At 33.7% G+C, this 26,422-nt stretch overlaps 1 protein-coding gene across 1 annotated transcript in view; it reads left to right on the forward strand.

The window, feature by feature from the left end:
- Positions 1 to 26,422, forward strand: part of LOC134529453 (coronin-1B) — a 101,713-nt gene that overhangs the window by 19,390 nt on the left and 55,901 nt on the right. Inside the window, exons 3-6 of the mRNA XM_063363568.1 lie at positions 6,012 to 6,166; positions 11,044 to 11,141; positions 16,479 to 16,657; positions 19,290 to 19,511. Coding sequence (XP_063219638.1) covers positions 6,012 to 6,166; positions 11,044 to 11,141; positions 16,479 to 16,657; positions 19,290 to 19,511 — 654 coding nt within the window. The remainder of the gene's footprint in view (positions 1 to 6,011; positions 6,167 to 11,043; positions 11,142 to 16,478; positions 16,658 to 19,289; positions 19,512 to 26,422) is intronic.

Below are 26,422 nucleotides of genomic sequence, written 5' to 3' on the forward strand. Positions count from 1 at the left end.
AGCAAGGGTAGAAATATAAAAAAAACTAAATTTCCATACCATTTACAATATTAAATACGTTATTATTTATGGTAAAACCCTTAAAAAATTAATTATATAACAATTAATGTTAAATGTATATTTTTATTTTTTATCTAAAACTTTGGTCCAAAACAATTATTGATTAGACCGCAAGAAGTTGAAAAAAATCTCATGTGGAGATAAAAAGAACTAAACAAAACTTCCGTACCATGTACCTACACTATCAAAGTCATTCATATTTTTATTTTACTTTCTATATATTGCCAAGAACGTTTATATGAAGTAAAATATTATGTAACCAGCCATTACTCCAAGCCGTGGGAACGGTTAAAAGACAAAAAAAAATCATTAACTTTTTAGTTGATATACTATAAAAAATGAAATAATTTATGCAAAACTCCTAAACATTATCCAAAACCTTTGGCTGAAACAATTGTTGCTACGACGAACTATTTACAGTTATAATAGAGGTTGAAAGAAGTTTTATAGTTCCTATCAAATATGTTGAAATTTTTTTTTTTTTACTATCTTCATATTATCATAAACAATGATCCAGAGCAATTTTTTTTATGACCACTTATTAGTGCAAGGTATGAAAAGTAGTGTTAGAAGGTAATACATGCATAGGCGTAATATGAAATACGTTCTATGTTATTCAGTCCTGGATTAATTGAACTAAATCTTTTAAAATAGTTTTGGGCCATGGAATAAGACAGTGTTCATTCGATCAATTTTGAATATTGTGGAACGTACAGTATACTTAAAAAGTTTCAGAAGTTTATATAAGTTTTTTGAACATTTCATGAAGTGATAGGTACTTCGAAATCTACCTAAACCTGTAGTCTGTGCCGAGAGGGATTTATTTCGTTTACTCAATTTGTCATACTGGAAAAACAGTGTAGTGCAGTGCTTATGAAGAAAATTGAATGACAAAAATTTATTTTGCAGCTGCCTTGAAGAAAATGTTTTTTTGCTGTAAGGTATATTTTTATTTTGTTACTTGAAGATTTAATATTATTGAATAAATATTTTTCTTTGATGATTTAGATTCGTTTCATTTGTTATCAAACTTTTTTAAAACTTATCTACTTTTTATTTCATACCATACATTCTTAAACTTTAAAAAAAAAAAAATTCCATTATCAAAACTCAAAATGTAACAGCCGTTAGTAAAAATGTGTGCCTTTTAAATTATTTGTATTTAAAATATAGCTACTACTGATTTTAGTCTGGAAATTTGCCTGTTTGCCTACGTATTTATGACACCCTTGAGACTGAATAAAACTGCCCGCGCCCTTGGTGCATAAATGCTGTTAATTTAGTAACCGATCAAAATTTAAAAAAAATATATAGATAAAAATCAAGAAAAAAGTTCAAAAGTTAAACATTTTTGGTATTAAATATCTGTAAATTAAAATGGTCATTCAGAGCGTGACTGTACTGCTGGCACCATAGAGGTTTTCAAGTAGTTTTGCGAATAACCGGGAAAACATCACATTGTAATCAACCATCAATGTAAAGTAGTGTCCAGACATGTATTTCTAAGTCAGTAATTCAGACAGAATTATTTTTTACGTATGCAGTCACATTTGTCTGTGTGACATATACACAATAACTTATTGTTAACACGTTAATATCAACCACTAAAATAGTATTTTGCTATATCGCTACACTCTAAACATATATGCAATTGGCACGCCGGCTACGGTAAACTAAAGGACGCAGAAAGATTCAGACACATAGTCCAGGCATTTTATGAGAAAAAGGGGTCGATTTATGGACAAATTGTAAGAAAAGGTTTTATTTTATCAAAATTTGCAGGAAAAATTCGTAGAATATCATGTCCAAAATCCACCGAAATCCACTTTATTTTGGTAACGTTTTTTCCGGGATTTGTCCCGGAATAAAATAATAACTGGAAAACGGTGCGTTCCACGAAGAAAGGTATAGACACTAAAATTAAAGAGAGCCAAATTTACCATAACATATCAATAATGTACAAAAATCCACTAATAAATACTATTTTGTTTTTTGGAATTCGTCCCGGAAAAACCTAAAATATTGAAATAAATTGAACATGGCACATTTTATAGCAAAATGTTTCATGACGAAGTTAAAGTACACAACGATTTTCATAATATATTACAAATACACAAAAATCAACACAAAATAGGTTTTTGATTTTCCAGAAAATTTCCTGAAAAAAAAAAAGACAAAACGAAAACGTTGTATCGTACGTCAAAGAAAGTCGTGACTAAAATTAAAGACTTTTTTTGTATTAAATATAATTTCAATTCACCAAAATCTGCTCATATATATATATACATATGTATATAGATTTTTTTGTGACTCGTCCTGGAAAATCTTTAAAAATTCAATAAAACGAAAACGGAACATCGTACTGAAAAAGTTTCAGTGGGACAAACAGAAGCACACAAGATTTCCTATACTAAATCCTAAATTCACTGAAATCTGGTAAATAGATTTTTTTGTGATTGGCCACGGAAAAAGTATTGAATATGTAGGCTAAATAACAGAAAGAATATTATCCCATGTCAAATTATGTCAGATCCGAACTATATTCATTCTCAATAATATATTTTAAAGTCACTTAAATTATATTCCTTTTTCAGTTAGTGATGTGTTAAAACGTTTTTGAAATCTACCTTAATTATTTTCCAGAAAAAAAATCAGACTCATTTCAACTGTTTATCGTTTGAAAGATAAATTCGACACGTCCATTCTCACAAAACATACCATACAATTAAATTTACACAAGATTTCCAGTGACCTGTTTCGAGAAGAAATAGAAAAATTTACACACATTGGGATGTACTCTGCAACACACAATACTGAATAAACATGCATGGATATGTAGGAACACCCTACCTTAAAAACCGTCACAGTAACTGCAGTCCTCGGGAGATAATTCACGCCGGTTTTTACAGGTTGATCCATGACAGTTAACACAAGCAGAAGAACATGAGATGCCGTGTTTCCTACAACTGCAGTTGGATGCACCGCAACCATCTTCCTTGCAAGTGTACCTGATTACCTTCAAAAGGCATTCCGGAACTGTTGACTTGTCTGTCGAAATTGGCAAGAGAAGGTGGCCATATTTTCTTCATCCCCATTCTTCTGGATTCATCTTAATTCCCTTCCATTCTTGTATCTGATAGAAAACCCTTAAGAAATGGAAACGAGCTGAAGCACTAGTTGGAGGTAACTGTTCTGGTTGTACACATTTGGAACTAGTAGCTGCTTTCTCACTAAACACTTTAAAACGCAAAGTGTCGAGTGTGTCACTTCTCGACCCATTGTACAGGCGTACTAGCAGCTGTTCTCACGATTTTACAATGTCTTCTTTGATACACTGGGAATACTATCTGAAAATACTTTCGCAAGTTGCCTGAAGGCACTGTCATTCTGGATCAGAACCAATATTTTCCCCTTTCCTATACCATAGATGTGTGATGTTGTGTCACATCCCATGAATGCATGGCAGAAAAGAATTTTCATCACCGAGCTTCATCTTTAGCTCCTTAATGTGACATGTTTTCTTCTGCCTTTGTTCACTTTTTAAACACAAAAAGTTATGTGATTGTGGATCAAAGTAATAGAGTAAAGGGACAAGTACATCTGTGTCTGTTCCTATAACTGTTGTCAACTGTTGTTTTGCACATTTTAGAGCTTCTTGGACAATGTAAATATCTGCATCACCTGGTGCTTCGACAACAGGACATTCTGCTTCGCGTAAATGTATTGCTAATAACCTTAAAAATTGTCCTTTATTTCGCTCGTTCAAAAGAAACATATCTTTACGGAGTGATAGTTGCATTTCTCCTGTGAATTCAACTACAGGTGATGCATTACCTCTTGTTCTTCTCATATGTGCTGTGTCTTTAGTACTGTGAGTTTTCCCATATCCATCAAATACAGTATTTGCTAATCCATAATTTTTCAAGATGAAACGTACAGCTGAGCGATCTCGTTGTAAATTGCAGTATGGGGCCAAGGTTACTGATGAAGTAAATATCCTCCGTCAATGACATATTTAATCGCAGTTGTGTTTTCATTCACTCAGTACAAGGGAATGGGAATTCAAACGTATAAATAGTAACTATACCAGGACAATAGTACATAAATTTTAAGCAAATTTTGATAAAGTTCAATTATATAATGCAACTTTTTTGCCCTTAATTTAATTCACGATTTATTTTGAAGTACGGTGCACGGTTTCCGTTTTTTTTTTCTTTTTATAACTTTTTTCCGGGACATTTCCTGGAAAACAAAAAAAAAATTAAATGTTGATCTGTTTGAAATTATAATATATTATGAAAAACATTGTTTACTTTATCTTTTTCCTAAACCATTATGCTGTAAAGTGCACAATTTTCGATTTATTTCATTTTTAATATTTTTTCCGGGGCTAATCCCGGAAACGAAGCAGAAATTATAAGCGGATTTTCTTGAACTTTGGATATGTTATGGAAAAGTTAATTTTCTTTAATTTTTGTCTCTACAGATTTTGTCGTCAGATGCACCGGTTTTGAGTTATTATTATTATTTTTTTCGTGTTTTTCCGGGACAAACCCAGGAAAAAAAGTTACCAAAAGAAAGTGGATTTCGGTGGATTTTGGATATGTTATTCTACGAATTTTTCTGCGAATTTTGATGTAAAAAAACCTTTTCTTGCAATTTGTCCATGTTTTTTTCATATACATATTTCCTGGACTAACATGGCGAGGCGGCAGGGCGGCTCTTATCTGGCCAGCAGTGTCGGCGTGGGGAGGAGGGTGAGTATAGGGGGGTGGGGCAGTGAGAAGGAGATAAGAGTAGTTTCGAATGTTGCTACTCAGCTCCGAGCAAGAACGACATTCTATGTACGCGGTCACGCGTTTACTCTCTAGCCAGACGGCGCCCTTAAACAAACAAGAAGACAGTTGATTTCCATCTTATTTTTAAAATAGTATCAAAAGTTTACAGGGACTCTGTCAAGTTTTTCTCCATTTGAAAAATACCATGATTTTTTGTATAGTCAAGTAATAAAAGTAAAGTTATGTAAAACCAGATATAAATATCAACTGTGTAGTAACTTCTCTTGTAAACAAACCTATCCTGTTTTTACACTAAATAACCAAATATATGAAGATACAGGATGTATAAATTTGTATTGAACACACAGCACAAAGAGAAAAGTATTGCACTTAAGGCATTTATAAATCATATTGATTTGCGCTGTAATAGGAACAAATACTAATATCGAGATATTGAAATATTTTGGTATTGAAATTTGTTTCTTGCATCTCAAATCTATGATGCAGTGTTTTCAGAAATGGCGTTGGATCAACTCATGGAAACAGCTGTATTTTCGGCCAAACTTTATATCTTTAAATTTTTTGAAAAACTTGAACAAACCACAGAATTTCATTTTTTCCCCTGAATTTTGCTCTTCACTATTTTTTGGGCTCCCTATCTACTGTTATCCTAACCTCAGAATGTAAACGTACTAGTTTAATTTTTTTCTGTGGAGCTTGATTGGGTTTTTGGAATCAAATTTAAAAAAATCAGATTCGTGTTCATTATTTGCGAAGCTTTGCAGATGCCTAACCTGTAGCATTGATGGCAAAATCAACAACTGCCATACTGATGGATGTTGAGGGTTATAATTATGTTGATGCTATTTCTGAGTTATTACTGAAGATTAGTAAGTGCCAGTAAATCACAATATGTCTGCTGTTAGTGTTGAAGCCCACTTCAAGTGGGAGCTTAACCTCTTGGTATGTAATGTTCCTGCCTGCCTGTATACAAGTCCAGGAGAAAGCTTAGTTTAGAATGTATTAGAGGGAAATTTGTATGAATAACATAATTACATTTTGGGTTTGTTTATTGTGGTTATAGTCATAAATTTGTATTTTAGATTGTAAATAATAAATTTAAGAAAAGTATGCAGAATAAGTGTGCACATAAAATCACTTTTTGCCTGGCAGGTTGGTCGAATAGCGGCTGATCACCCCCTCGTAGGAGGCCACAAAGGTCCTGTGCTGGACATAGCATGGTGTCCACACAATGACAATGTCATTGCTAGTGGCTCTGAAGACTGCGTGGTGAAAGTATGGCAGATTCCAGACAGTGGGATTAGCAGGTAAATTATTTTTCATAGTGAAAGTGTTTTTTTTATACATAATTTGGGGAAGATATTTTGGAAACATTGATTTTTAGTACTGTACTTTAAAGGAAAAATAATTAATTACACTTATTTTTTAAACTTAAATTTTTTTATAAAAAATTATTTTATAATGATATAATCTAATTAGTTAATTTGAATGTTTTTTATGTGTGTGTATTTTTAATAATAATAAATAATGAAATTAACTTTTGAAACAAGGTGTGAACTAAACTAAATTTTTTAATCTCTGTTTAAATTTCTTGCAAATAGTTGTCATAAAACAAATTACCATTTTTCCAAGGTATATTGCAAAACACTATGTACGATGCATACAGTATGCTAGTTAAAAAAATTATAGTTAATAGGAATAATTTTGAATAATATTTTTTTACAAACTTTTTATAAAACTTTTCATTCATGGCATATTACAGTGTTCATCTTAGAATGCCAATATTTTTGTGAGAGGCATTTTATTTGAATCCTGAATAAATACTCTCCTACTGAAAAAACAATGTGAAAAAATTGTTTTATTTCAGAAAATCCTGTTTTTTTTTATATTTGAGTAGTTCTACTTTTGAAAAGAAACATTATAGTTTAATCATCAATATATATAAAGAAATAGATTTGTGTGTCCTTATATTTTACTTTGCAGCCATAACTACCCACCAGAGAGCACTGGTGTTTGTGTATGGCAGTACCCTCGTGTCTCCCATCTTGCACTATGGTGGTCGTGTGTCAGTAGCTGTGATATGGTGGTTGAAAATGGTTGATCTCTGGTGTTTTCATACATTTAGAATAAAGTGTTCTTCAAAATGTTCCGAATCTCGTATAATGTTCGGGATTTTTCCAGTTTGGTGTGCGTGTGTGTGTATGGGCCTATGAGTTGACCACTGGGCACTAACAGCTACCATTGACCACCCGTCATTGACTGTATTAGAATGTTCTCGACTGTACTAGAATAAACCAGCCACCGAACATCCACTATTGACCACCAACCAATAAACACTAGTCATTGAATGCACTACAATGAGTGAGAATGTAATAGAAGGTTTTCAAATGTACTGGAATGAACTGCACAGATGTACCAAATAAGAAACCAGCGAAACAGGGTGTTCTCAGCTAGTAGTATATACAATTATAGAAATTTTGTTGATGAGTGTTCATATGATCATATAATACTTGAAACCAACCTGCTCCGCCAGTTGCGTACAAGAGCAAATTAAGCCCTTTTAGTATACCCAACCTGTGTGCCCTATCATTATGTGTAAATAATATTGAAAAGTCCTTCCTAACAGGTGGAAAGTCTATACTAGACTAGTCGCACCTGTGTTTTCGTACCATGTGCACCTCTGCCTGAGGACGGGAACAGATAGCAGTTCCTGAAACGTCGCTTGTTTCTGTTTTGGAAAACTATTGTTCCGTCTTTTCGTTTTGTTGTGTTTTTGTCCTGTTTCAACTGTTGTGTTGGCTTGTTTCTGTTTTAAAACTATTGTGTTTGTTTCGTCTTTTCGTTTTTTTGTTGCGTTTTTGTCTTGTTTCAACTGTTGTGCTGAATTTTTTTGGGGTTCAATTCATCATTTGTGTTTTTGTTTTTTTTCATTTTTTCGTTCTCTTAGTCCAATTTTCTTTGTTTTTCTTTGTTTGTTGACCATATTCCTGTTATGGAATATTATGTGGTGTATATATCCTGTTGACAACAGCAATGTTTTGCTTAATTTGTGTTTTTTGTCTTTTGGTTTTTTGTAGTTTTCTTCTACAGACATACATGTGTTTAGCAATGGCGTATGTCCAAAAGCTTACATCAAATATACAAGATAAATAAGGAAATGCTCGGCAGGGGAAAAAAAACGAAAAGCCGAACAAACCCCATCAAAACCAGGGATGAAGGAAATACCAGTGCGCAGTAATTAACAAACAGAATTTCCAAGAATGGAGCTGAAACCAATTTGAATAAACATGAGTTTAAATTCATGCCCAACTACTTGCATCACAGCTGCCCTCTGGCTTAACTGATCAGCTATCCCTAAGACATGTAGCCTCTCCGAACTCGCAGTGACGAAGAAAGATTCCTTATCGTTATTACAAAAATACAATTCACTAAAATATCAATGCGCCGGCGCGGACCAAGAATTGTAGGGGTAGGTAAGGTAAGCGTACAGTCGATGGGGGAAGTGGCTGGACGGCCGAGGCGAAAAGAGGTGGGGAGTTCAAATCATTTCTCCTGCCAACACTGCAGATGGCACATATTTTCGAGGGCTTGGAGACGGAAAATTTTAAGTGAAACCTTTTAGTGTAGTTTTTATCAAGTTTTAAATGTTGCCACTTTCTTACTAAAACAGAAAATAATTTGTTCATCATTATTTTACTTTGGGGTTTTTGGAACATAATAGAAAAACAAATTTAGTTATGTGTTGAACTAATAACTGTACAACCTTAATTATACATTACTTAATATACAAGGAAAGTTTAAAGAAAGATGAAGTTGTTTCCTAAAATTTTGAGGATTGTAAAGATTTTGATACGTTTGAATTGACTAGATCAAAAAGTGGGACAGTGCTCATTTTTCAGCTATGTTTAACTTTTAATATTTAATATGTATGGGAATTTTGAGTGGATGTAATAATTCCGTAAAATCCTGTTATGAGAAAAATTATTTGAGTAAAGTACATACTTATTTTTTCTGTACTGGTTGCCAATTGGGTGATATGGTTTCACTAACATTCAGTCATGCTTCTAACTTTATGTGAGAGCTTTGTCTGATAGATAGTTTTTGCATTCATCTTTAGAATAGCTTATAAGTGACTGTTTGAAGGGAAGAAAAAGTATGATTGTTTTATAGTTAGTTCATGTTTTTTAGTGTCTTGAGGAGGGTAAAATGTCAAGTTTGGTACCTGTTACTATTACACCACCTAGAAACACACTTTTCTCTATATTTCCTATTCCATTATTGTTTAAACTTTGACTAACTTTATTTGCTACAAATTAGCCTCTTGTCATTTTAACAGTAAATATAAAAAATCTTAAAGGAAATTATATTTTAAAAGTTTTTTGCTTGATAAACTTACTTTGGAATATGAGTTTTGTGTGTTCCCACTGTGTCACTTGACTACTTTGAAGAACCCTGTATCTGAAAATTTTTTTTGGAGACCAAATTTCTTATACAGAGCCCAAAATTACTCTACTACTGTAATTCCAGAGTTTCAAGTTTATAATGTTAACCATATATTTTCTAGTGATATGTCCATTGTGTTGTACTTGATCTCGTGCACTAGTATAGCAAGTCCTCGATTAATGGATAGGTTACATCCCTGGAAATTGTACGTTAATTAAAATTACATTTCCTCACAAGGAACAATGATAATATCCCGGTTTACATTCCTAGACTTTACGAAAATGCCTAACATGTGATGTAAAAACTTAAAGGCTGGCTCGTGGCATGCCGGGCGGCATAGTGGGATGATGTGTCGCAGCACAGTCAAAAAATCACAATTTTAAGAGGTTGAATAAAGCAAGCATGAAGTTCGTTAACAGATTAGTCCGGTGACCTTATCAAGAGCGAGGGTGAGAGAAGGAATGTGAGGAAAGGCCGATTTACACACACCAGGGATGCGACAGTCTCGTGGCCGGCCCGTAACTTTTCAGACCATGATCTCATGTTGATTTATATTCACACTGGACATTGTTTCATCCATTGTCTGGCAAGTACACTCATAAATATCCACCATTTGCACTGTTGTGAATTGAGAAAATATCATCTGCAATTATCCAGAGGTCATGATACGGTGATGGCGACACCACTGTTCGCACAGCACAGACACATGCCAGGCGAGTGTAAACAAAACCCTTCTAATCCCTAGAAGAATATTTTCAACCTTGTCGGTGGAGTCACGAGCTGGCCACGACATTGTTACGACACTGGTGCGTGTAAATCTGCCTGAAGTGAGAGAGCGCGTGACAATTGGCTGTTTCCCCTCACATGTCTTTGAATGGAGGAGTGGTTTGACAATGGAGAGGGGGAAACTTACCGCAAACCTTTCTTCTTCCCGTAACTAGAGGCCGGTTTATTTTGCTATATTTTATCCATACTGTTATATAGAATTAAACACCTACATAATAATTCACTAAATGCAACAAACTATAAAAACTTAATCTTTAATTATTTAGGGAAACACACTGCAAACGCACAATGCTTGTATAAAAAAGGATTAGTGGTTGGCTATAAAACTGTTTGTAATAGAATGTCGTGTGTACTTCACCATCCGGAAAATTGGTGAACAACATGCATAGATTATCTAGTCATAACTGGATGCACGGGCTGGTGGTAAGGATGGGTTCGCTGTTGTTTTCTTTACCATGTGCATTGTAAATATTAAAACCGTGTGTTTCATCCTTTTATATAAGCTTGGAAGAAAATTGACGCAGACACTAATTTAAAACAGTTGTGTCATCCTTCGATAACCATTGTGCATGCATGCAAAAATTATTTGCTTTTGTAAGTAGTCCAGCGCTTGGATTCGAGTGTACATATACAGGCTATTCAAGTAGTATTAACCCCGCCTGTTCGTAATTTGCGACATGGAAATGTCCACTGTAACGAGTTTGGCCTCTAATAACTGAATTAAAAGCAACAAAATGTAGTCTCTGTTATAACAAATGCCCGTTAAAAAAGCATCTGTTAATCAAAAACTTATTGTAAGTCAGTATTTTGAAGTATTTGAATGGCGAAATATATTTTTTATTTCAGGATTTACACTTAAAAGAAAGTGTTTAGTTCATGAGTCATTGCCTGAGTGTTAATATTTTTTTTATCTTTCATTTCTGCAACCTTCAGTTGTTTGGTGTTTGTGTTCCAGAACATTGACAGAGCCAGTTGTTGACCTGCTGTATCATCAGCGTAGAGTAGGCCTAGTCCTGTGGCATCCTACAGCACAGAATGTTTTGCTTACTGCTGGTAAGTGTTAACAATAATCATAAATTTACTTGTGCTTTAGTTATTTTGACCATTTTGTCTTAAAAATTAAATGCAGATTAATTTTATGTTTGTTAGGGTCATTATCAAAAAAATATACAATTTCATACCATGAAAATATTTATGAAAAATTTCTTTTAAAACTTTTTATAATTAGTTGTAGAAGAGGTGTTACATTTAGTAATTTATTTATAATATTGGTCAAGATCATATAGTTCTGTATCCATTTTTTTTAATATTTGAAAAAATTCCTTGTCCACGGATGTCATGGTACACAGACATGACAGCACAGTACACATACATGACATGATACACAGACTCGACATCATGATGTGCACAGACACGACAACGTGATGTACACAACACAACATAATTTATTAATGGACTTGATAACATGACACAAGGATTTGATTTAGTTAAATGCTCTTTCAAAGGAATTTAAAGATTAGACCATCAATATTAGGCAACCATCTAGAAGACAAAAATTAACAATTACATGGAAGCGAACACTAAGCTATTCATACAACACAGGCAATTTGTAGGTTTTAACACAAGTTTATGTATTTGCCCATGTTTTCTGAAAAAAAGAACTGGTTTCTCTTGTTCATAGTAGGTTGTCTTAGCACTTCTTTCACAGCAACCAAGTCTATCAATTTTATGTTTTCTTCATCTGGACACAAAAGCAAATCCAGTGGATTTTCGCATGAATTTCACTTGCAGCTCTTGACCAGCAACTTTTTCTACTATTCCAACATAGTGTGTTTGAAAGTTTCTTTGTGAGGAATACTTGACAACGATGTAGCTGTTTTGCTTGATGTGGAATGCAACGGGCTGTTTGTTTTCAGCCTCATCAGAATCATCTGTGTTTGTACCTCAGGATATTTGAAAAGGAAATATCTTATTTTTGTTAAGTAAAACACGTAATATAAGAATACAATAAATCCCAAGTTAATCATTGGTGAACAGATGTAAAGCAATATTGAGCATCTATAGTCAGTCAAATATGTATACCACAAAGAAACTCATATTTCATCTAATGTTAAAATAACTTAGTTGTAAAGATAGCTAGTAACATATAACACCCAACTGTGAGTATGTCGCAAAAGGATACATGAAGGATAATCCACAGTGATTTTTCCAATTCCATAGTGTGTGCAAGAAGCTCCAGCTTTGCACTTTCTGCAGCTTAATCTTCTTGCTTGTACTACTGTCCTATTGTCTCTACACCAGTTTATCTCATGAACTTTGAGTATATCTTTGAAAGAAGGTACATTGTTTGGAAGATGCTTTGCGAGAGCCACCAAAGTAAACCGACTGAACTTCTGTAGAATATTTACAGTTGTTATTTTCTGAAAAGTCTATATGCAAGAGGACTTCATCAGCAGACAGAGAATTCTTTATGTCACTTGTGATTCTGTGTTGGTGGTTTATGTTAGCTGTATGCTGCCTAAACTTGTCAAGCAGTTTCTCAAAATCTGATACCATTTTCCTTTTAGTACTGATTACCTCTTCTTTTACAGTATTCTGGCACATTTTAGCTTTTATGACAACTTCTACTTTTTTGGTGACCCACTGATATGTTACTTCATCATCAAACTCATTCCACTGTACATTACTGTCTTCGCAGGTAGAACATGATTTCGCCAAACATTTTTCCTCCAGTTTTTCTTCACACGTAATCTTTGCAAGAATTTCATTTGATGATTTTTCTGTAATCATCCGAGGAGTATTTAACTTTGTTACCATGAGTTCAAAGTTTGCATGAAGTTTACACAGGCAAGTCTCTGTTCGTGCAATCTGGCACTGCAATCCAGAATGGACGTGAGTGACAAAACGTAGTGTAACTTACATATTTCCGTTCTGGGTTGCTTGCTTTATACTTTTTATGAAGATTTTTTAATGAATCACATAGCAGCCACTTTTGCTTCTTCTGTTTATGTCTTGTAATTGTCTCTTTTTTTCCACTGCACATACTGCTGTTTTCATCTCTTTCCAAGAAACTGGCAACATCATTTTCAGCTTGCTTCATTCCCTTAGTCTTATCGTGCACCGCTACATTATTTTTCACTATCCTTTGAGAGGTCAATGAACAAACATAGTGAAGGAATCTGTATTTATTGATTATTTTCCCTGTAATCATTCTTACTAACATGTTTTTCTTGGCTACTGAGTGTGTTTGTTTAAAATTTTTTCGTACTTGTTTACTTAACACAGAAAAACTCAATGGTTCTTATAACTTTCAAACTCACTCTATGTCCTTTAAGTAACTTCCATACTTCTTTCTTTGGTGTATCTTCCTTTATGGTGTCTGCAAGTCTGTAATACTTTTTTCTATACTTACTTGCTTTTTTCTCCAATGCTTCATTTTCTTTTTTAAGTTTTTTCATTTGTTCTTTGAGTATTTTCATATTTCTCTCATCTTTTTTTGCCAGCTTGTACCCTTGAAGAGCTCTGGTTTATGTTGTTTTTGTGGGATTTGAGGTGGTGTACTTACTGTAATCAACTCTGGTTCCATTATTTTTCTCTCTCTACATTTTTTGGCCCTTTCACACCATTCCTTCCGCATCTTTCTTTTCTCTCTATCATTCATGTCTATAATTTTTTTCTTGTAGTTCTTTTTCTTTCAGAATTTTTTTTTTTTAATTTGCAATGCTTTTCAGGGTCATTCTTTAACTTTTCCCTAGCATGTTGCATGTTTGATTGTTTACTTTTTATGACTTTTCCCATTTTCACAATTCACTGAAAATAAGAAAACAGTACTTTTAAAGTTGTAGTAATAATGAATAATACCTTTTCAAACAAGGGGGAAAATAATACACTGAGTGACCTAGGCTTCTATTGTTTTTGTTAGTAAAATACAGTTAAACTCCCACCAGTCCGTGGTCCGAGAATCCGAAATACTAAAAAATCCGGGGTATTCCCGAAGTTACTTAATTGTTACTGTTTTGATGTGTCATGAGTCATATATCCGCGTTGCAGCACCGAGCATGATTTGTGATTTCGAAACAGTGGAACGTTTGTCATTTTAAAGAAAAACAAAATGTTTAGCTCTCATTGTGCAGCAAGATCTATCTGCCATTTGATACTGTTAATTTCTCAAGTGACTTTTTATATGATGTTAAGGTGTTCTACATGTTCACGAAATTTACAGACCTCAGAAAATACCTTTATTCTATAGAATTAGTTAGCTCTCTTTATGTTACTAAAAAACTTTCCTGATCCGTCACAATTTTCGTGGGAAAAATACTTTCCTGTCTGAAAATTTCCCGAATTGAAAAGAAAAAAATTCTCCCACAGCCCATATTAATATACCTGTAAAATTCATGTTATTTTCTGGTACCAGGCTGTACTTTACACACTAGAACATGAACAAGTAGATTTATTATATTGATTGTCTTGTCACGTTTTACCTTTGCCATGATTAGGTCAAATGCATTTTTTAATTATTAGAATTGTTTATGATCCAATAATAATGTCATTTCAATATACAATAATATAGATTCTATTCTGTCTATTATTAATGCCATAAATTTTGCTAGTTCCTGCATATTTGTCAGTGAATTACTTCATTTCATATTATTTGATAAAATAAGTTTGTAGGAAATGAGAGGAATGGATAATTGTTTATAATTTAGGACCTTTTTTTTTACAGGTTTAGCACTTATTAATGTAAATTTTGTTATATTTGGTTTTTATTTAAAATATTTATTAAGTCAAGTAATTTGTTTTTAAATTTTCTTTTATATGAAGTTATAGCTAATAAAATTTATATCAATATTATAAATGAAATAAATTCCTCTAATTTATAAGAAGAATATGTAAATGTAAGAATATATAAATAATAAACTCTGTATAAGCAAAGGTGTGTGTGTGTGTTTGTATGAAGACATGTGATAGCCATACCTAGACACATGTTTTTTGTTTTTATTTTATGCCACAATGTGGTAATATTTTTTACCTGAAAGTGATATTATTTAGCTGAAGGTGGTATTTTGCATATTTCTGGCAATTTTCAACAAAATATATTTTTCTTATAAAAATTCCAGTAGATACTGGTTATTTTCACAGCACTACTGGTTATTGCTAGTACCAGCTGTACAAAGTATTACACTACTCAGAAAAAATAAAATACACAAACTATAATTCAATAAAAATGTTACAACTTTACAGCATGCTCAGAAATGCCAAAGTTGATATTTTGTATTTTTTGTTTGGCAGGAGGCAAACACAACTGTGAGAAGTAACAAAATACTGAAGCTTGTAAAGTTTTGGTCTGTTAAAATTTATTTATCTTGTTTCTGGAGGCTTGGTGTACAAGTACAACCATTATCCATTGGATTTCAGGGAACGAACACACAATTAAGATGAATGCAGTCAAACAACATGGGCTGTTTGGCTTTAGGGTCGACTTAACCTCAAAAAGTTTCAGAAATAAAAAGACATAACCTCTATCTGGCAAAATCATAAACATAAAGTTAAATTAAAAAAAAAGCACTGCTAAATTAATCTTTTTTTTCCTAAGGAATCTTTAATGTATTTGCTGGTCAACCTTTCATTCTTCTTATAAAGGTGGAGTCATGATTACAAGCTTAATAAACACCACCAGGTAGCACTTCACACACAATAATAGCACAGGTTGCTTTTCATTATTTATGCTGGTTACATTACTTATGTACTTTAATAACAGTTCTCTATTAAGGTAACAAAAATCTGAAAAAAAAAAAAAGATTAAACAAAACACATGTACACAACTCAAGAACAAAAGTTCCATAGAACCTTAGGTACTGAAGAAGCACCTTGCAAACTGTTGCTGGTTATAAGCCAAACTCAGTGTAGAGAACTCAATATATTGACAGAAAATTATCAGTTGTATAATCTTTGGTGTCTGGCTGCTAACAATCACTTATGGAAGCATATACTCTTTGCTAACGGTGCCATGTTTTTCAAGAACACATGATATAGACAGAATAAACCCAAAAAATAGTTAAGAAAACACGTATTCAGACATTTAAAATTGTTTTCTTGCAGTTTTTGGGCCCATGTGATAATGGGAAGCAATGTAAGCTAATATTTAAACGTAGGTTTTGCAGTATTATGAGGTTTTGGAAGTAGATTCTCAGTATTTTTAAAAAAATTAAAAATTCCCATTTTCGACAGAAAAATGCTGAAATTTGCACAAACATTTGCGTGATCGCAAATGAGTTAAATGCATGTCCTTAGCCATACCTTTTTAATTTTTTGTTGTGTGCATGAATATTTTTCCTTGTTACTTTTATGAATTACTTGTTCAAGTTAAATGAATCAGGTTGTGTCTTACAGGTTCTGACAACCAGGTTGTGATATGGAATGTTGGCACTGGAGAAGTACTAGTACATATTGACAGTCACCCAGATATTGTATACAGTGCCAGTTTTAATTGGGATGGTTCCCAGCTTCTCACTACATGTAAAGATAAGAAAATGAGGTTAATAGATCCACGTAAAGGAGCGATACTAGAGGTAAGCATGATACCATCAGATATTATTTCCCTTCCTTGTTTTTAGCAAATGTTTTTAGTTTTAATGTGAAGGAAAATCCTGACCTAAAGAAATAGACAGGCACAAGTGGCCAGATTTTTTAAACTCAAGATTAAAGCTGCACTTTTGTTTCTTTGGGGGGTTTAGTAACACAATGAAATAATGTGGTGATAGCCTATCCATCCAACGAGTGTACTTATCTGTCAGCCAGCAAGTAGAAACATTTCACAAATGAATGCAGATAGCTCCATTTTTTGAACCCTTAATCAGTTAACTGCATGAGCACAGGAAATTAAATGATTGTGGCTGGCATGTCTATGTACGTACTGTTTTTTTTCTTCTTATTGTTAGGTTTTATACGCTGGAAAATTATCTGCTTCATAATGTTCTGTATGGTCTCTTTTTGAAGGTATATAAAAATATATATATTTCTTTTAATGATTTAACGTAATATAGTAAGAAAGTTTTCGTTTTAATCTATTTTATGATATAGAAATAGTTAGTGATTTCATGTTCCTTTGTATGTGTTTATTGATTGGTGTTCAATTTATTCCGGTAAATACAGTTTGTATCAACGTTGAATTTTTTATGTTAATTGTTTCTTATGTGGTATGTGTACTCCCAACTCATCCCAATATTAACTTTTCTACTGTTTAACCCATGAAATTATCCAGTTTTGATAAAATTTCATATTTAAGAGGGTTTTTTTACCATCTAGATTAGACTTTTGTTTTATTTGGTTAAAATTAATTTGCATACATTAGCAGTAAAATTTAAATAATTCTCACTCTGTCATAGCATCTCAAGTCCCTACTAAAATGGAACTGCTAAAGGTATTTTAATTCCTTAAGAGTTGAAACTGCAAATGGTATCACATATATACTAGTGGAGTCATTGCAATAAATTCATTTCAAAATAAAAAATTCTATGAACTTTGCTGTAAGAAGTCACTGAAAGTGGACTTAGTGCACAACTTTTGCATTATCCTGTACTCATACTTTTTAGGGAGATAATGAGATGTTGAAGATGTTTGGAAGATGTGTAACTAATGAAATTATATAATATTTTAACTATAAAATTGCTTATTCAAACTGAGCTTCCATGCCATGTTTGAAAGTGTTTTGTAGAAAACTAATTTTTTTTACACAAGTAACAGTGTTTTTAGTTTGGTGTAATAAATATTTTGAAATTATTTCTAGTATTTTAGGCTAGTTATGAAACATTTTTGCATACGTCCCATATTAAAATGCAGTAATGCAAGCTGTTTAAAGTTTGTTTAGAGTTTGAGTTTTAATAACTTAATAGGCATTAATTCAAAAAGATTGGTTCATTTATCTTGTACACCATAAAATCTTTTTATCTTTGGAAGACAGTTTGCCTGGCTAAAAAATAACCTTGCTTAAATATTCACAAAAGTCTATTAAAAAATAAGTTTGAAATTTTTTGCCAAAATTGTAGATGTTATGTTTTAATTTAGGTAAACTGTCTTTACTGAAGAAACAGATTAGTAGAACATTTATGTTTATTTATTTTTAGTTCTTGCAGAAAAAATAACACTGCCATCATATTATGTTCACAACAGATCCACATGGTTTCCATAGCAACAACACAGATGAATTTTCCCTGCTCCAAAATTGAATGTTTCTTAATTTTGATAGTACCAAAAATGTTCTTAATATTCACATTAAATCACATCTCGTAAAATAGTCCTGCGGTCACTTGGTGTCGACGGTACGACCAAGGACAAACATGTCCTTGGGACGGCAGTTTAAAATCATTAAAGTCCCTCGTGGGCTGACCGCTGACGACTGTGGTTGTGAGAAATTCTAGTTACGAGTTCTGAAAAAATTTACAGCTTCCCGTAGGAGCTAACAACTTTCATTTTCCCATCATAAGAAATTTCTATAGAATTATTTAGCTTTGTTTGTTTTACTAAATATTTTTCCCGATCTTTTTAATGTTCTAGAAACATAATAAAAGCTTCCGAATGGATATAAACATAAAATATAGACATAAAACCACATTTAAAGTAAGTAAAATACTGAAAAATATTGCGAATGATAATTTAGTAGAATGAACATCTAGGTCACCATGACCTTGAAGCTATATAACCGGCTAATTCCCCTGGAATACTGAAAAACACCATATTTATTTAAAAAAATACTCATAAATGTTGGGAAGGGCATTCCTGTCTGTAATGCTACAAGGTTTGCATGCATAGTTCGGCTTATCTGACATAAACGGGCCAGCAGAACATTGGATAAGCTATTTTGTCTGATAATTGGGAGGTGTTAAGGAAAATCTTAATAAACTTCAAACTATGTCATAATTTTACCCCTTACAAACCTTATAACATAGTTTTACAATACAACCACAGAAAAAATTTACTGAAAAAATAAAATAACAGTTATAGAGTCACCAGAAGGTAAATAGAGTCTCTAATGATTTAAATAAATCTTTGATTGTTTTCTGCTTTCCTAGGATGTCGGTGGAATGTCGGTTAACAGAAGGTTGGATAAACGATATTCTATTGTAAATAAAAATAAAATTTATAACATTTGTCAATGTACTAATAAATAACTTCCCAGATGTTTTATTAGTTTTATGATTGCAGGAAGCAATATGTCATGAGGGAAGCAAAGCAACTCGAGCCATCTTCTTACGAAGTGGGCTTATTTTTACGACTGGTTTCAGCAAAATGAGTGAACGCCAGTACTCACTCAGAGCACCTGCCCACCTGAGTGAACCAATCGTAATGGTAGAACTGGATACAAGCAATGGTGTAATGTTCCCATTGTACGATCCAGATACAAATCTTGTATATTTGTGTGGAAAGGTATGTAATGCATTTTTACCACTTGGAAAATTTTAGGAACAATACATTCTTTACATTATATGACCCTGTAATTAGTGTCCGTATTATTTAACAACAAATTTTTTAGCAGTTTTTAATAATGTAATAGTTATCACATCAGATCTGTGTCACTTTTAGTAAATTTTATTGTATGTTGAATTTTTAAATTGCATTTTGTTTTAATGTACTTCTGGTATGTTACAATTATAGATTTTTATTTATTTTCAGAACCTTAAAAGACATTCTTTTCACTTCATTTTTCCTTTTGACTTAAGTTCCCTCTTAGCCTCTGGCCAGCCTCTGTGAGCTCCAGTCGGCTTCCGCTCCCATGCTTAACTGGCCATGTCGTGCTGTTGTGCCACCTCCAGGTGTAAGCCTAGCCAGTGCCTTCCAGAACATTCGCCTGTCAAAAGCTTTTGCTGTCGAAGTCATGTTTGATTTAAGCGGAAGGTTGTTGTTATTCAGCAATTAAGATGTAAGTTGGAGATAGGCGCCACCGTATGTTTTAATTTTAAGGGCACATTAACCCACCGGGAAAAGACTCTCTCAAGGCATAATGTGAGCTATGTTAGGAACAATACTCATAACCCTCCTTAACACAATTTCCCCCTACTTAGACCTGGCCTGCTATCAGCATCAGGCACGTTCACTTCACAATTACTTTATGGGTTCGAAGGCATTCTATAACGTCTGCAGGTTACTGGCATGTGGCCAAGAACTAATACAAGATCTCAGTAAAGCATATTTATTGACACGCCGTGCTACATGTTCTCATTCAACTATAGCTGTTGAAAAGCCCTACGGCACAAATCCAGGTAGGAGTTTGGCACACCCTCGTTGCCAAACAGATGACAAGCATTGTGTAGAAAGTCTCTGAAAAGAGTTAAATAATATTTATTTAAGCAGTCTGCCCCCCAAGGCAAGCCCCGAGAATATAAAGAAATCTATTGTGATTACTATTCATAGACAGAATTACTGGTCTATGATGGCGAGTGATGAAATTCTCGCAGCGCTGGTATGTGACCTTAGGCGTGGTAGCTTCAGACCGGGCCGGATATAATTAAATGGCCACCGACCAGGACGCTTCACACCTCGCTGATGGCCGTTACCATTATACTGGGTTCGTGCCACATAAGTTTAAGATATAAGACATAAAACTTTTCATAATTAAAATGTTTAAAGTTACATTAACACACCCTTTACAATGACTGTACACCAATTCCTCACCTAGCACGTCTTCAAATTGCACGAATTCATTTAGCGCAATGTTAATTTTACTGCCCCAGTCTTGAATTGCACGTATGTAAATTTCAGTTAGCATGCATGAAATTGCTACAGGCAAAAAAAAAAACTCAGGCATGACGCCACGAGTCTGTTTCAATTCGGTAAACAATGATTTAGCGTGGCATACAGTTAGCCATACGAGGGGGAAAGCCCGCAGGTCTGACTACGCTATCGACTGTTGTACAAACATCAGCTATAGCAAGTTCAATTGCAGCTATTGAGTGTAAAGGACTAAATGTTTTTACGTCCGTGCGAATGCCGCCGGGCCGTACCGTTGTCACCCGGCTACAGACCAGGCTGTGATGAACTTCAGTCTAGCCAGTGGCAGGGAACTCGCACAACACAAAGCGTCTGTTCATTTGTCTGCCGGTAACTGTACGTGCGCAAGTTCCTGTAGTTTTGGAATCAAATTGGAATCTTGGCTTCCAAGTGAGATTGTAATGCATTGTGTTCAAGTATTTGAGACAAAACTAGAAGTGTTACGGCGTGCAGAATGTCATGAAGGCCACACTTATGTTGGTCGCACTTTAGTTTTAAGCAAGTCAAACATGCACACAATCGTACGAAACAACGACTCTATCTAGCAAACGTTTATATAAGTCTGATGCTGTTGGTTGTACTAGCGGGAACATTTTGACTTTAGGTACCAGAACAGAAATGAACAGATGATTCACACTGAAAAGGTTGTTGAATGAATGGTGCAATGAAAAAAAAAATCACGGGTCTGACGGGATTGGCGTGAACCAGCGGTGATACGTGAATAAGCACATAAATGTCTGAAAAATTACAATGTAAATATCTGGACAGTAGTATCAGTTTCACTGCCAGTAAAGGATGGTTTGGAAAGACCGTGGAAAGGTATGTGACGTGAGTTGGTCATGCCCGGGCGGGCAAGCCAACCAGTTGACTGACGATATTTAGGTACTTGACTACTTATCTCCTGTTCTGCTGTGTTGTATTTGTCACACAATGTATTTAATGGTATGCTTATGAACATAAATAGTGTGACATATTTATCGTTGAGTGTTATTCACAGTGACGGCTGAGCGTTCATAGCCGACGGACGTGCGCGCGCGCTCCCCGGCTTTAATGTGTTATTATTTCTTCACCATCGTTAAGTTCGAGTTCCACTCATAATTGATTCATCGCTGCTTAATCTTTCCGACTTTCATGGGTTTTCATTACCCGATAATAATGATACGATCATTGAATTAGTTCCTGACACGGTTACTAAAATGTTCAGATCGCCTACTAAAAAAGTGATTTCTAATTCGCCGGGAATATCTGAAAAAGCAAGTGAAAGTTCATCGAAGCAAAAATCATCTAGTGAAGCTTGGACGGTAAAACTTCTGGATCCCACCATGGAAGACTTAATCTCGGCCGTGAAATCCCTCAGTATGAAATTTGACGAGTTAAAAAGCGAGAATATGGTGTTAAAAAGCCTTCTTATCGACTCTCGTAGTGAAACTGCAGAGATAAAAAATGAACTGCAACAGATCAAACAGATCTTATCTTCTAAGACTGATTCTGTTAATTCATACAGTCAAGTAGTAAAAAAAGTCTCCTCAAACAAGAAACCTGTTTGTGTCGAGTCATCCGGTGTATCTGGCAACAGCGCGCCCACCAGTGACCCACTTACAACTCAGCGTGTCTCCAACGACGTCATCAGGAAAAACGGTAAACAGCCCGTCGACGAAGACGGCTTTACCGTAGTACAACATTCACGCAAGTCCACGAATAATGAAAACTCCGATAGAAAATCATCTAACACGGATCGTAAGAAAAATCCCTTGCAAATTGGCATCAGGAATGTTTCAACATTAAAAACAATTGCTAAACCTATTTACAAAAAAACAAAAGCTCTCTTTGTCACGCGTTTTGAGCCGTCTGTCACGGAACAAGAAGTCGTAGATTATATTTCCAACGAACTAAATCTCAAGCAAGTCAAAGTGGCCAAGCTCCGGACAAAGCATAATTCTTACGCCTCCTTCCATGTATCTGTTCTGGAAGAAGATTTTAGTAGAATTAATAATATTGTTTTTTGGCCCAGTGGCTGTTTAATCAGTCCTTTCTTTGGAAAACTGCATCAAGACCAAATTGTTAGTACTAATTCATCTCCTGAAGCTCTCGGCAATTCTACCCAATTACCTCCAAGTTCCTGCAGTACATCGTCACCTTTTATGCCAGCAACTTCTATGCCAGGGCCTGGAGGAGTGCTTCCTACTCACTTTCCAGTGAATGCCCAATCTTAATGAATGGGAAATTGCATATCAGAATGTTAGAGGACTTAGAACAAAATCAGTTGAATTCTTTGATAATCTTATTAATACTCAGTATGACATAATCTGTCTAACAGAAACTTGGTTCAACGAAAGATGTATCAATGCTCATTATTTCACCGATAATTATTCTATTTTTAGAACTGATAGGGATCCGCTACTCTCATCAATGGAACGTGGTGGCGGAGTGTTGATCGCAGTGAATAAACATAAATTCCCTTCTGTTCAGCTAATTCAATTATATGACTATCGTGGAGTAGAAGCCGTATGGATTAATATTAAAATTGCTTTTAATAAGTACTTAACATTGGGTAATATTTATCTTCCTCCAACTACATCACCTAATCTATTCACATTGTATTTTGAAGCTCTTGAACAAAAACTCGTTAATTCTCATGATAATGTGATTATCTTAGGTGACTTCAATGTACCTGGGATAGATTGGAAAGGTAATCACTATTTCAATATTGCCCGTGCACGTCAGATCCAAGGCTCAGTGCCTACTTGATTTCATATCTAATTTGGATTTAATTCAGCACAACCTAATACAATCTTCCAATAATCTTCTAGCTCTTTGTCTTTCTAATCTATCCCATTGTGTGGTTGAAAAAGCTGTTGAATCTCTGGTCAAAGAGGATATCTATCATCCTACCCTACTTATTAAACTACATATTGAGGCGACCTCACACAATTTTACTCCAGATTCTATTTTCAGAAACTACAAAGCTGGTGATTACTTAAGCCTATATAACTCTCTAAAAACCCACAATTGGGATGAATATTATAACACCACTGATGTAGATGCTCTTGTAGATCAACTTACATCTTGTATCTGTGATAAAATCAATACTCACATTCCATTATCCACACGTAAGGCCTCTAAACATCCTTATTGGTTCTCTGGTGATTTAATTCATGCCTTAAAATCTAAAAAACACTTTCATAAACTCTATAAAAGAAACAATAATACTCAGTATTACCTTCTTTTCTCTAAATATAGAGCACTAGTTAAAAATCTTACTAAGCGTGATAAAACTAATTGGAATCGTAGTATCAATAATAAGGTTAAGAATAACCCTAAAAAATTCTGGAGATATGTCAATGTTATGAAAAATGGTTATAGTGAATCTCATTCTCTTAATGTCAATGGTGATATCTGTAATGATCCAGGTATTCTTTCTAATGTCTTTGCTAAGTACTTTGCTAGTGTATATGTACCATCCACCAACCACCCTCGTATCATTGATCCCGATATTATTCACGATTCAATTCCTGTATCATTCTTATCAGAAAGCCAGGTCTTATGGGGAATTAAATCATTAAAACCAACTATGTCTACTGGTCCTGACGGTATACCAAATTTCATTATTAAAGGCTGCTCTTTTATTCTAATGCCTCTATTGTTGCATCTATTTAATACAAGTCTAAAATCACAAGTATTTCCCACTAAATGGAAAATAGCTAAGGTTATTCCCATACATAAAAAGGGTAGTAAACTCAGTGTATTTAATTATAGGCCTATATCATTATTAAATGGCTTTACTAAAATCTTTGAAAAAATAATATTTAAACATATTAACTTCCCAATAAACAACAGATTAGCTCCTAATCAGCATGGCTTTAGAAATAGTATGACAACTTCTACTAATCTTCTCTCATTTATTAATCCTATATACAATAAAGTTACAACAAGGGGGCAGGTTGATGCATGTTATTTTGATCTGGCTAAAGCCTTTGATACTGTCAATCACTCCATTTTACTAGCTAAGCTTTCTAACTTCGGTCTCTGTAATAATTATATAACCTGGTTTACTAGTTACCTTAAAGATAGATGTTTCTTTGTTTCACTTAATAAAAAAACTTCTACTTTATATCATGCTACTTCTGGTGTGCCTCAAGGGGGTACTTTATCTCCCTTACTATTCAATATTTATATCAATGATATTTTTAAAGTTCTTCATCATACTACTGGTTTTCTGTTTGCTGACGATCTTAAAATATCCAGAGAAATTTCCTCCTTAAATGACTGTCTGCTTCTTCAATCTGATATTACTGAAATTGATAATTGGTGTAAAATGAATTTAGTTTCACTTAACAAAGATAAAACAAAAATTATTTCTTTCACAAGGAAAATTCATCCAGTTAAATATGATTATTTTCTTGACAACTCAAAAATTTCCAAATCTCTTAGTATAAAAGATCTTGGTGTTATTCTTGACTCCAAACTATTCTTTCATCAACATGTTAATTCTTTAGTATCCTTTTCCCGTAGAACCTTATATTTAATAAATTATATAACTTACTATGCATCTAATATTGAATCCATTCTTACTCTTTATTTGTCCTTAGTCAGAAGTAAACTCGAATATTGCTCAGTTATCTGGAACAGTATTAACACCACCGATAGTGACAAAATTGAATCCATACAAAATAAATTTTTCAAAATAATTAGTTCTAGACACCATCAATTACCCAAATTAGAATCTCTTTCAAATCGTCGCATCCATCTGGATGCCCTGTTTGTGTTTAAGTGCTATAGTTCAAAAATTAATTGCTTATACTTACTTGATAACTCTGGTATTCGAGTCCCGCAGTTCAAAAGCCGCCTTCGATCCCTATTATGTTCCTTACACAATAATAATGATTTAATTTACAGACTTATCTCAAATTTCAATAAATATGAAAATTTTATTAAAAACTTTAAATTTTAATTTTTATGATTACCCTAATATTTTGAGTAATTTTATAATCCTGTTTATTCTTCCCATTCTAGATCATTTAGTTAAGATTATCTCTGTTGCTGTTTTGTTTTGTTTTGTTTTGTTTGTTATTGTGTCGTCTTTTATTATCCTGTGTATGTTGTATTTATTCGCTTGTATGTGTCGTCTTTTATTATCCTGTTTATGTTGTATTTATTCGTTTGTATGTGTCGTGTTTTTATTACTTGTTCTGTGCACACCTCCAAAGCTTCGGCTGTTGGTGTGCATGTCACAAATTTTAATAAATAATAAATAAATAATAATTCTATACATTCATATTATGTAAATAAATTTTCCCTACACATTTTGGAACACATTAGGTAAATTAACCTTGCTATTTATGGAGACTGATGCTTCAGAATACGCAGTTTTGAATAACACGAACGTTTTTAGGAACACAGTAGTCGTGCTAAGTGAGGGATTGGTGTATTTAAATTTATATATTTTTAAACTGTATTGCATCACAGATGTGTGTTCAGGAATGTTTTTAGTCCGTCTGAAGACAATAGATTAGCAAAGTTATTTAAAAAGTGGTCAAATAATGTGGCTGGATGAACAAAAGTGTTGGAAA

This window comes from Bacillus rossius, chromosome 2, assembly GCF_032445375.1.
Source record: "Bacillus rossius redtenbacheri isolate Brsri chromosome 2, Brsri_v3, whole genome shotgun sequence".
NCBI classification, from domain to species: Eukaryota; Metazoa; Arthropoda; class Insecta; order Phasmatodea; family Bacillidae; genus Bacillus; species Bacillus rossius.